We start from the raw sequence: 12598 nt of genomic DNA, 5'->3' as shown, positions 1-12598 counted from the left end.
CCGAAATCAGAGAGTCTTTCAGACGTGATCGGGAAGAGGCCGAGCAATTAAGGTGATTTTGTTCTGTGATTGTTGTTTTCTTTGTTGGGGATTGGCTGGTGATGCCTTGTTATGCTATGTTGTTGTGCTTTGGTGGGGATTGGCCGGTGATGCCTTGTTATTCTATGTGATTGCTGCCGAATGTGTGTCTTTGCTGCCGATTGTGTGTTTGCTGTATTGGTGTTGTCTTTGTGTATCTAAGGTGCCAATTTGTGTATCTAAGGTGCCAATTTGTGTATCTTTGGTGGGGATTGGCTGGTGATGCCTTCTTATCTGTGTATCTATGTGTATCTATGAGTAAGCTGACCCTGTGATGACTTTATAGTCTGAGGGTTGTTTGTATTCAGCTATCAATTCACTCTTGGAGGTTGAATATAAACAAAATTATGCAGTCAATGATGCTAAAGAAATGGCAGAGACTAATATGCTTACAAAAAAATGATTTACATTACAAACACATCAAAAGATTGTTCATTGTGTTTGTATGTGTAAACCCTGCCCTAATCTATACAGTCTATTCAGTGATGTCAACCTGCTCCAGCCTTTCTATGATTGATCCAAGGTTGTAAATTTCTCCCTCTGCACTTGCATCCAACTCCATAAACTGTAGTGTTTCCCTTACAAGTGTTTCTTCAACTTGAATGCAATCTGGTAACAACCCCAGTCTTGAGAGTCTTTCTTTGTTCATGTGTGGAATTTTGTAGTCATTCCCTCCCCTTGCCTTGATGATTTCATGGTAACAACTTTGCAAAGTAATGAACACATGGTTTAGCTTCTCTGGTGGGTATTCATCATATGCATCTTTAACATTCTTGAGTAACTCTTCCACATTCCCTGCTGGTTTTTGATCCTTCAATGTCTGTATTGCTCTGAAAAACCCTAGGTCATTGACATTTGTATCCGGTGAATTAGCAGGCTGGCATACTAGTTGGAATTTAAAACCATCAGTATTTGCAACCACTAAAAAGTCTGGATCATTGGATTTTATGTGGGGTTTTGCATTGTCTTGTTGGATATATATGTGCTTGTTTGCTCCCACTGGCCACTTAGCTTTAAAGTTAGGTATCATCTGCCAAAAGGTAATAAAAAGGGCTAAATGATGAAACTTTAACAGTTTCTGATAGCAGACAGTAATAAAAAGAAAAAGTAACAGCTGACCTCTTTTAAAAGGCAACATTTCATCACTTCCTTAGTAACTGCTGTGATTGGCTTCACTTCCATGGTACCTTTCATTCTGTTTTTTGAATTCCGTTGTGCTGCCTCCATGGTTGTGAAAGGAAATATGCCAAACTTTCCATCAAAGATGCATCTGCCATCTAGGCCAAATATTGGTCGGGCAACGGCACACATAAACATAATCTTTTCAATGTACCTCTTTGATTTGCATGTACGATATGGTTCCCCTTCATCCGGCAGCAGGTAATACCTATCATTGGTTTTGGTACGGTAAAACCACTTCTCATTGATGTGAATGGTGTTGTACATTGTTTGAAACTTTATAAAACCATCTTCACTTATTGAACTAAGCTGATTTAGGCTCCACTTCAGTCTTGACATCCTATTCTGTGGGGTAAGAAAGGGTTTTATTGCATTTGTGTGTGGTTTAAGCTTTTTCTCCTTCACCCACTTGTGAATCAAAGATTTAGACACACCTAGGTTTGTAGACATGACTCTCATTGATGACCTTTGAAGCACAGAAAGATTCTTGATTTTTTCAACATCTACTTGCATCTTGTTTTTGTATGAACTGCCTTTTCTAATGGATTTTACTTGTACAGGTACACCACAAGCTCTTTGCTTTGACACTTGGCTCCAAATTGTCTTCAAATCGACTTTGAAGAGGGTTGCTGCCTCTTTTTTGGCACCAAATTCGAGCTTCCCTCCAAGGCTATGCTCAAGAAGCCACTGTGCTAACTTATTTCTTTCATCATCCTCGATTCTAGCACTATGTATGACCATTTTTTGTGGTCTGACCCTGTGATGACTTTATAGTCTGAGGGTTTTTTGTTTTGCAAGAATTGAATGCTCCTTCAAATTGTGGCTGCATTTATAGGCTTTTGTACTTAGTGCACTGTTCCTTTTTTCCCTCCAAACTTTTGGAGGGACCATTTTCGGTTCTCTTTTTTGGCACCACCACTGTACTGTCAGTCTTTGTCAATAAAATTCATTTTGCCTCCATTCTTTGTTTGCTACCCTTTTATTGTGAAGTTATTTATGCTTTTTTCATTAATTGAAATAAGGAAACAAACTGAAAAATGAAATTTAATAAACTGAAAATTTAATAAACTGAAAATTTTAAACTGAAAAAAATGAAATTTAATTATCTGAAAAATGAAATTTAATAAACTGAAAATTTTAAATTAAAAAAATAAATCCAAATGGTGCTAAAAATAAATTCATAAATTAAAAACACTCTTTTAACACAAAATTAGTAAAAGTCATCTAATCTCTTAATCACTACCCTTATACTTTATCCACATCACCTTTTTCAGCTTTTCTTAAGCTCCGTGCCCACACCCAAATGGGGCACTGAATTGTGGACGGAGGGAGTATCAATTACAGATAGTGTCATTTGTATAACCAAATAATGTCATTTACACGATTTGAGTCGGAATGTAAGTTTGAATCAGGATGCAGGTCAGGATCTGGGTGCGAATTAATTCGGGTGTACCCAAGACCACCTCTTTTAAAAATATATTAAAAAAATTGTAGAACATAGAGAAAATAATTCATCAAAATTTATGTATTAGATAATTAACACTTGTTTGATATTCATATTTGAAAATGAAATGGTTAATAAAAATAAGGTAAATAATATAATGAATAGGAATAAATAATTGTTGTATCGTTAAAATTAATCATCTCATGAGTGAGGTTAGATTATTTTTATAAAAAAAATATTGAAATAAAGGGAGCCTTGATTTTATCACGAACCTCTTAATTAATAATTTATGATACCAGACACATCGATAACTCCATATTATTTAACTATCTATGCTCATAAGGTCTATTAAACATGCACTTAATAAATAGTTTGTGAAATAAATTTTTTTGCAAATATTAATATATGTAAATAAGGTAAAAATATAAGAGTATATATTTTAAAATTAAAAAATTATATTTATTGGACGAATGAAAATAACAAAAAAAAAAATCTATATATATAATAGCAAAATAAATCATATCATACATGGTGACGTGATGTCGTATAATCACTTCATTCTAATTTTCCACAATTCTCATTCATTCTTATTTTTTTCTAAATCTCTAATAAATCTCCACCTATAATTAAACTCCATCCATTAAAAAATCTCCCTCTCTATATATACATGACCAATTTTACGTATTTCGCTTTTAAATCAATTCATATATATCAAATAAATAAGATTCTTTCAATACAATCAATCAATTCATCAATTCATATATATCAAATATGATTCTTTCAATAATGATTGTAATGTTTCTTTTAATACATGATAGATGATTATTTGAAATATAAAACAATGTAGAGTGTCTTATCTTTCATGTAGCCATTATTTATAAACATCTACTAAATAATTTGTCCTCTAATTTTTTTCTATCACTCACACTCATTCAAATTAATTAACTACTCTATCATGAAAAAATAAAGTTTTCGAAAAAACCCACTACATATATATATATATATATATACAGGGGAGGGCTACAGTAAAAACACTTCTTAAAATATAAATATAAACGTTTTTAATGCACGAATTTTATCCAACAGGGTTACGAATTCATCCAACATGGTTACGAATTGTGAAAAATAAATTTTTGCTACCTTTGGGATTCGAACCCAAGACCACGAATTCATCCAAAAGGGTTACGAATCAACCGTAGATCTTGATGATCTAAGGGCTGAAAATCATTTATATTTTATACACTTAAGAGTGTTTTTATTCTAGCCCTCTCCTATATATATATATATATATATATATATATATATATATATATATATATATATATGAAACAACGCGGATTATTGGGTGCGATGGCGTGCGACGGGTCGACCCGGCTCCAAACCAGCCCTCCTGACCCGAAACCCTGACCCGCGTGGGTTTGACCCATGTTCCTAATTATTACATTTATTTATAATAATTTTTAACTTTTAATAAACATAATATATACATTTGTACACATAAATGTATATTTATGTTAATATAAGTAGTTAACATCAATATTGTGAAGAAATATAATATTTTAAAAACATTACCTTTCTTCATAATAATAATAATAATTTTTATTATAATAATAATTAATTTTTATTACAATAATAATTACAATTAATATAATATTTTTGAAACATTACATTTCTCCATATCAAATATTACTTTTTATTATAACAATGATTACTTTTAATAAGCATAAATAATTACATTATTATTTGATCAAATAATTATTATCGTACGAAAAAGTAATTATTGATATGTATAATGTTTTATATTGAATGAAGGTAAATATTTATATTAACATAAGTATACATTTGTGCGACCAAATGTATATCTTATGATTATTAAAAGTAAATACCCCTATTAGGGTTTAGTGTTCATATTTAGGGTTTAGCTTACAGGGTTTAGGGTTTAGTTTACAGAATTTAGGGTTTAGAAAATATAATACTTTATATTAAATGAAGGTAAATACTTATATTTATATAAGTATACGTTTGTGCGAACAAATGTATATGTCATGCTTATTAAAAGTAACAATTATTATAAACAAATGTAATAATTTAGAATTCAGGGTTTTGGGTCTGGGGCGCGGGTCGGGTCAGGCGCGGGTCGGGGCGGACCCGTCGCACTGGAGTGCGACCGCCGCACCAGAGACCGACCCATGAAACAATGGTGTCAAATGGCCACATTGAAGATGCAAACACAATATTTGGCCACTAATTAAAAAAACATAAATTATGACCATTAATTAGGCAATATGCCTAATATATCCCTAAGTCAAAAAAATTTATTTTTTTATTTTTTTAATTCTCTGCGCCCTATATACCCCTTGACTCCACCCACCCCCAAGCCAATTTTTTTTTTTTTTTTGCTTCCCCTGCCTTGTCTACCCCCAGACCCCCGACCCCACCCACCCCTCACCACCCACCCCCAAGCCAATTTTTTTTTTTACTTCCTCTGCCGTGTCTACACCCCCTGACCCCCGACCCCACCCACCCCCAAGCCAAAAAAAAAAAAAATTACTCCCACTGCCCTGCCTACCCCCAGACCCCCGACCCTACCCCCCCACCCACCCCCAGGCCAATTTTTTTTTTCTTTTTACTCCCCCGAGATAAAAATAAATCAAATTTTACTTTTGTTATTTTATTTTATGGCACTATTAGTGCCAAAAGGACCTTTTTAAACACTTCCCCTAGGGTTTAGATATTCCATTTAGGGTTTAGTTGTTTCATTTAGGGTTTAGATTATCCATTTAGGGTTTAAATGTTCCATTTAGGGTTTAGATGATGCTGTTGTTTCTATATTTGTTCTGCATGTTTGGCACTTATGGCACTAATAGTGCCATAAATGCTAAAAAGACCATTTTACTTTATTTTATTTTGGATTTTCGTTGGCACTTATGGTACTAATAGTGCCATAAGTGCCATAAAATAAAATAACAAAAGTAAAATTTGATTTATTTTTATCTTGGGGGAGTAATTTTTTTTTTTTGGCTTGCGGGTGGGTGGGGTCGGGGGTCTGGGGGGTAGACAGGGGCAGGGGGAGTAAAAAAAAAAAATTGGCTTGGGGGTGGGTAGGGTCGGGGGTCTGGGGGTAGACATGGCAGGGGGAGTAAAAAAAATTTCCGTTGGCACTTATGGCACTATAAGTGCCATAAGTGCCTAACCCGACCCGCGTGCCTGATCCTACCCGGCACGCGACCCACGCTCCTGACCCTACCCAGTCCGCCCAATTAAGGGCAAAAACGTCCCAAAGCTATAAAAATGGCCAAAATTTATGTTTTTTCAATGAGTGGCCATAATTTGTGTTTTATGATTCATTTTGGCTATTTCAAAATTTTACTCTATATATATATATATAGATATATATATAACAAAATAAATTATATTCTACGTGGCGTCGTATAATCACTTCATTATAATTTTCCTCAATTCTCATTCATTCTTATTTTTTTATAATAAGAGCCTATGTGGCATATCTAGAATCTCACCATTTTGAAAATTCTCTATTCTCCTTCATTTTGATTTTGTCACAAGAAATATCTCTTATCCGTATTGATTTTTAATCAAACTCCATCTTGACTAAAGGCTATATAAATAATTGGAGGCAAAATGAGATATATCTTTTTTGAAAGACAAAACTTAAAAATACCTACCATTTACAAAACAATAAATTATACTCATTTAGGACATTTTTACCCTTCTGTACAATTCATGCATTGCTCGACACTTCAGTGTCGAGCATCATTGTCGAGCATTATTGTCCAGTGCTCAAGTGTCGAGTGTCGAGTTTGTCGAGCATAGACTGTCGAGCATCGAGTATCGAGCATGTCGAGCAACTGTTGTTGTTCTATATCGCTCGACTTGCAAACTTTGCTCGACATGTATGACTTGTCGAGCATGTCGAGCAATCGTCGTTGTTCTGCTTTGCTCAACTTACAAACGTTGCTCGACATGTTCAATAAGTCAAGTATGTCGAGCAACAGTTCTAAATGCTTAATGCTCGACCTGCTCGACTCCAAGTGGTCGAGCATGTCGAGTATTTGTTCATATCCCACTTATATATGCTCGACATGCTAGACTTGCCGAGCATGCCGAGCGAAGTTCGTGATTCAAGCAATGTAGAACAAACACACGAATCTTTGAAATATATCAACTGCAATTCAAAAATATTGTTCATGAACCATAAAATTAGTTTTAATAACCATAACTAATGTATAGAAGAACTCAATATACCTTTCAAACCACCAGATTAAGTATGAATCGAAGAAACCCAATATTGAAGAAGAAAGTTTCTAGGTTTTGAAGATAAATATTTTGTGTTTGATTTTCAATTTGCAGAAGTAGGAGATCGCAACGAAAGCGCGATGCAGCTGGGCGTATGGGGGAATCGGCGTTGCAGCTGGGTTGAGGAGGGAGAGAGAGATGGAGAGAGAGAGGAGAAGGAGGCTAGAGCTGTGCAATTTGGGAGGGGGGGAAGGGGACTTGTTTGAGATTTCTTTTTTTTAAGGGCATCTTAGTCATTTCAACCTCAAAATGGGTATATTTTTGTTAGGTCTGGAGGGTCTCGAATAGGTGTATGGGGGGGGGGGGGAGAATACACCTATAGGCTATTTTTGTTCGAAGAATCAAAATGAAACTTTAAACACAAACTGACTCAACCTGTTTACTGAAAAAAGTTTTGACCAAAACAGGGTTGACAACTGATACTGAATACTCTTCAGTAAGAAGTTATCAGTTAAGTCAAAGACCTTAACTGATACACCAAGGCTTCAGTCGAGTTTGATAAACGGAGATATGTTATGAATCTTACTGACTATCAGAAGATAGATCAGTTAAACTGATAACACACGCAGCGAAAAACTTTTGTTTCGTAATAGCCTGTGAGTTGAGCAAGTTGTCAGTCTTTAGGTTTCTCTTTGCTATTAATCAGTTTTCAGTTTAAGAAGGTAAGAACACAAGTAAGAATGTAAATACTGAAAGCTGTAAATAACACAGAGATTTTACGTGGTTCGGAAAACACTTCCTACATCCACGGTCGGTTGATCAGACCAACAACTTCACTGGGCAAGTGCTTACGGGTGCACAACAAACCTGAACGTGTGCTTGCGGGTGCACAATACCGAGACGACTGAAGATCCAATCTTCAGAACCAACACACCTTGTTGGATTTCTCACTCCTAGCACACACTGGGCACTAGGACCTCACGGAGACAGAACACCTTTCTGAACTCCTTTTCGACACAAACACTCAATTCGGTTGATTGAATAGAGGTTTGAAAACTTGTCAACTAGACTACAAAGAACAAGTTCTTTGCAGTTAGTTTTATCTAGGCTTTGGATAAACAATATTTGCCTAAGGTCTAAGAGAATATATGTAATCAACAGTGACTGATTTTTAGCTTTGTGATTATCTTCTTCGATTCAAACTTTGGAGAGGTTTGGTTTAGCTGAGTAACAAATTTGGCAGCGTTTCAGCTTATGTTGTTGAATCGGTGAAGATTGAAGTGATCATCGAGCGCTATTTATTGAAGACGTCTTGAATAGATCTGTTGGCGGAGATGGTCTTCAAGATTTCTTCCGTTAGAGAGTAATTTGAACTTGGGCTGTGGCTTCAATCTTCGAGGTTCCTTGTTTGGTGAGAACGGCTACTTTGAAGAGCAGGAGATGCGACGTCTCTGAAAATGTAATCACCAAAAGGAATGGCCTCTGCAGAGAAAGGACGATCCTGAGATATCTGCATTTAATGCGGCTGTACTTCTGGAGTGTGTGGCTTCCTTTGAACGTTGGAGGTTCAGTCCGAGGAAGAATGTTTAACTGATACTTGACTTTAGTATCAGTCCGCTGAATCCACGTGGCACGCATTAAGTAATCAGTCGAAACTGATTCTTCGACTGATAAGTCAAATATCAATATTTGACTTTGCCTTATTCGGTACTTCAGTCGGCATCTTCAGTCTTCAGTCCTTCGTTCTTCAGTCTTCAGTCTTCAGAACCGCAACTAAACTAGAAAAAAGAACTCTAACACTTGAGTTCGAACAGTTCTAGTCTATTACAATTGAGACCTATTGATTTTGGTATCATCAAAACTAATACTGATTAGGATATTTCATTAAGTTCCCAATAATTTTATACATTTTTTTTAATAATGGGTATATCTTTATTTTTATCTTCCAAATAGGGTAAAAACTATAATTAACCCTAAATACTTGTGTAGTGTATCATTCTTTATATATTTTCACCATTAACTTGATTTGGTCAATTAGCTTTTAGTTGGCAAAATAAATAGTTAAAATTTCAACTAAAAAAATAATTTAATTTATCTAATATTACTTTGGCCAATAATTAAATTTATTGAATAATGTGAGTCTATATATTAAAATAATAAATTAATAAATTAGATTTTTCTTATGTTATTTATATTTTATTAATTCTTTTTACGATAGGAAAATGGGTTTACCTATGTGGCATATCTAGAATCTCACCATTTTGAAAATTCTTTATTCTCCTTCATTTTTATTTTCTCACAAAAAACATCTCTTATACTACATTGATTTTTAATCAAACTCTATCTTGACTAAAAACTATTTAAATACTTGTGTAGTATCTATTCCTTTATATATTTTCACCATAAATTTAATTTGATCAATTAATTTTTAACTGAAAAAATATATAGTTAAAATTTTATTAAAAGATTAATTTAATTTATCTAATACTCCCTCCGTCCACAAAAGTATAGCACTTTTGGTGGGCATATATAGATATTAATAAAATTGGTGGTGATTTTTATGTATTGGAGAAATGGTCCCACCATTTTTTGAAATGAGTGGTTGAGATTGAATTGAGGGTAATTTTTTTGTAAATAAATGGTATTTGTAAAAATAAAATATATGAAAAAGATGTGGGTCCATTTAAGGTATTCTTCATCATATATGTCAAATATATCTAAATCTTTTTCTTCTTATTTTTGTAAAATCTCCAGCCTCACATCAACTTTTTATAAAATTTCATCAAAAAAAAAAACTAATATATAAAGATAATCTATTTTAGCTCTCAATAGAAAAAAATGGCGAAAATTATTGAGATTATTATAGTTTGAACTGTACAATCAATTTATTTTGATCAAATAAAATTAATTAAAAAATAATTTATATAAATCCCATTTTGTATACAATAATTTTAAATAATACTATACAATGATAATTATGATGTAAAGTAGTTTCTCGTTGAATTCGGCGGATTAAACGCTAGTATACCTATTATAGTCTGATTGAATACTTGTTTGTATATATATAATCATTGGCAAATGGCAAATACTTGTGTAGTTTTGAAAAGAAATAAAAAAGATAAATGGGTGAGACAAAATTCAACTCAAACTCGTTTTTTTATTAAAATAGGATTTTATTAAAAAGAAAAGAGAAAAAACAACAGAACCTAAACCCTTGAAAGCACAGAAAAGCAGACTAAGGGCCGAGCCTCATTAAAACCTCAGAAAGAGGAAAAAGAGTACTCGTCTAAAGGAAAAAGTGTTAGAAGCTGAGTTGGGAGAATCTCAGAAACTCCGGCCGAACCATCGCTCCTAGATAATCCCGGCTTCCCAACACAAGAAAAGAGCGAGAAGAAAAGGAAACACAAAAGAAAAAGAACAAAACAAATCCAACCAATGCCGATGGCAGTCGTAGGAGTAACCCCGGCCGGTAAGACTGTAGTAGCCCGCTATTTTATTTTATGATTAAGATTAGTAAATGCGATATTTAAATTATTGCATCCTCAGTTATTTTTAATCCAGTGATTAATTTCCTGTTAAGTTAGCCTAGATATTTGAATTTAATGCAATTGCATGTTATGATCGCAATCGAATTATTGAGCCAGTCAATAATTTATAATTTTAGATTTATAACTGACTTAGTAAAGTCAGGTTATTTTTTTTTTTTTACTTGCAATAGAAATATCATTTCTATGTATTTACCTTTATCACTCGAGTCGTGGATTTATTTCAGCTTGTGAAGTGAATTAAATCTACAGATTTAATTTAGATTTATTCTACAAGTCACGATGTTAATGGATGAGAAGTCAACAATCAAAATATGAGAATTTTTAGAGTATTTTGTATTTTTAGCAAGACCCGAGATTAATAACATATATAGATTTACCAACAGAGAATGATTTATTTTATTCATCACATCACAACTTTACAACTTATTATTCACTACATCCCTATTTCCTACCTACTACATCAAGAAAACAAACCAAACTTCCTACCTACTACATCAAGAAAAGAAAAGGGAAGGCATGCGTGTGGGAACAAAATCAGCCATTTTAGTAGACTACTCAAGTATAGCCATTAATGCACTCCTTCAAATAAACATATCAGCCAACAACACTCTTCATTCATTCCCTTAGACACCAGATTTTAGACACCAGATTTGAGAGAGAGTAAGATGATTTCTGCTGCCAAACCTTGAGAGGTAAGTCTTGATTCGAATTTCCTCCATTCTTCTTTAGTACCTCCTGAAATTGTCAAGAAACAATATTTGCTGTTTCAGCTTTCATCTCATTGAATCCAATCAACAACATCAGCTACCAACACAAAACAATTGCAAGGTATCTATACTAAGCTCCTTTATTTCGAATCCAGTTTGCATATCATCCAACAAGTATGTTATTTTCTAAAGAATTCAGAATAAGCATAAATAACATAATCATTTTTCCCATATAGAAACAACAGACTTCACTAACACAAGATTATAGAAAAACAAGAGCTCACTAGACTCATGAACAATAGCTTTAGAAATCTCTTTCCCTTCCACGAGAATCATGAAATCCCTAAGGTGTGAAGATGATTCATATTGCATAATAACCATAGCGTTTGAATTGAATTAGCATTTTTGGGGAAAGGGGAGAGGTACTTTGCTGTACCTGTTTCTGTAAACCGGGAGAGGGGTGACTTCCTGTTCCGTCAAACCGAGGGGAAGCAACGATGGTGAAGCTTTTACTGTCTCGCCCGAAGTCGAGTAAGGCAGCGGCCTTTCGCGATAACAGGTCGACGATGACTCTCACCGAATCACAGAGCGGCGACGCCTTGTGGAAAGAGAAGCTAGGGCTCAATTCTTTTGAGTTTGTGTATTTCTGAAATTGCGGAATTGAGAGGAGAAACGATGGTGCGTCGGCCTCACCATAGCTCGGAAGAGCAACATCGGTGATTCGTGGTGCCTTCACCCAGCACTGACAGCGATGGAAGGAGCCGACCTCGTCGGACCTCAGAACGGCGTCAGAAGCGGCCCCGCTCGCCGGTTACTCGGTGACGGCGGTGGAGGCAATTTCTGATTTGGGAAATTAGGGCTCACCTTCTTTCTACCTCGCATCTGTGAAGTGAGAGGAGAGACGCCAGTTTTCAGGAGACGGCACAAGCCGAAGAACGGCGTCGACTCCGCCGGAATATCTGAAGCGTGATCGAGCCCGGGAAGTGGCGGCGATGTCGCCTGAGCCGAAGGAACCTAGGGCTCGATTGGGTTGCTTCGTCGAGACTGAGGAAGGTGAAGACGGCGAGAAAAGAGGACAGACGATGGGTCGGACTTCAGAAGGCGGCGATGTCGCCGGATTTTCAGAGCCGAGGTGACGGCGGCGACTCCAGAAAAGAGCTAGGGCTCAATTTGTAAAATGTGAAGGGGAAATCGCAGAGGAGAAACAGAGAGAGAGGGGTGGAGTCAGGGGTGAAAGCAGAGCCGACGAAGGCAGGCGACGACTCGCCGGAGAAGGTCACCCGCGGCGGTAGTTTTCAGGTGAGAGGAGAAGGCTGCGTGTGCAGCCGTGAATGTGAGAAGAGAGATGGGAGATGGGTTGTTAGATTGGACCTAAGAGTTATTTGAGG

General features: G+C 35.4%; 1 protein-coding gene across 1 annotated transcript; it reads right to left on the bottom strand.

Annotated features, from left to right (window-relative positions):
* Positions 1–553: 553 nt before the first annotated feature.
* LOC131009678 (uncharacterized) lies at positions 554–1998 on the bottom strand. Its single transcript, XM_057937090.1, has 2 exons — positions 1198–1998; positions 554–1108 (listed from the first exon to the last, which is right to left on the bottom strand). The coding sequence occupies exons 1-2, from the start codon at positions 1996–1998 to the stop codon at positions 554–556; spliced, it is 1356 nt and encodes a 451-aa protein (XP_057793073.1).
* Positions 1999–12598: the final 10600 nt, after the last annotated feature.

The sequence above is a fragment of the Salvia miltiorrhiza genome, chromosome 2, assembly GCF_028751815.1.
Source record: "Salvia miltiorrhiza cultivar Shanhuang (shh) chromosome 2, IMPLAD_Smil_shh, whole genome shotgun sequence".
Classification (NCBI taxonomy): Eukaryota; Viridiplantae; Streptophyta; class Magnoliopsida; order Lamiales; family Lamiaceae; genus Salvia; species Salvia miltiorrhiza.
Note: the sequence above shows the minus strand (reverse complement) of the source record. Positions and strands in the feature narration are given on the sequence as shown.

Bases quoted from the DNA above. Each gene is read 5' to 3' on its own strand.
- LOC131009678 (XM_057937090.1), bottom strand. From the start codon at position 1,998: ATGGTCATACATAGTGCTAGAATCGAGGATGATGAAAGAAATAAGTTA. The intron at 1,109-1,197 runs GTCAGCTGTTAC...ACCTTTTGGCAG, and splicing joins AATGTTGCCTTTTAAAAGAG to ATGATACCTAACTTTAAAGC.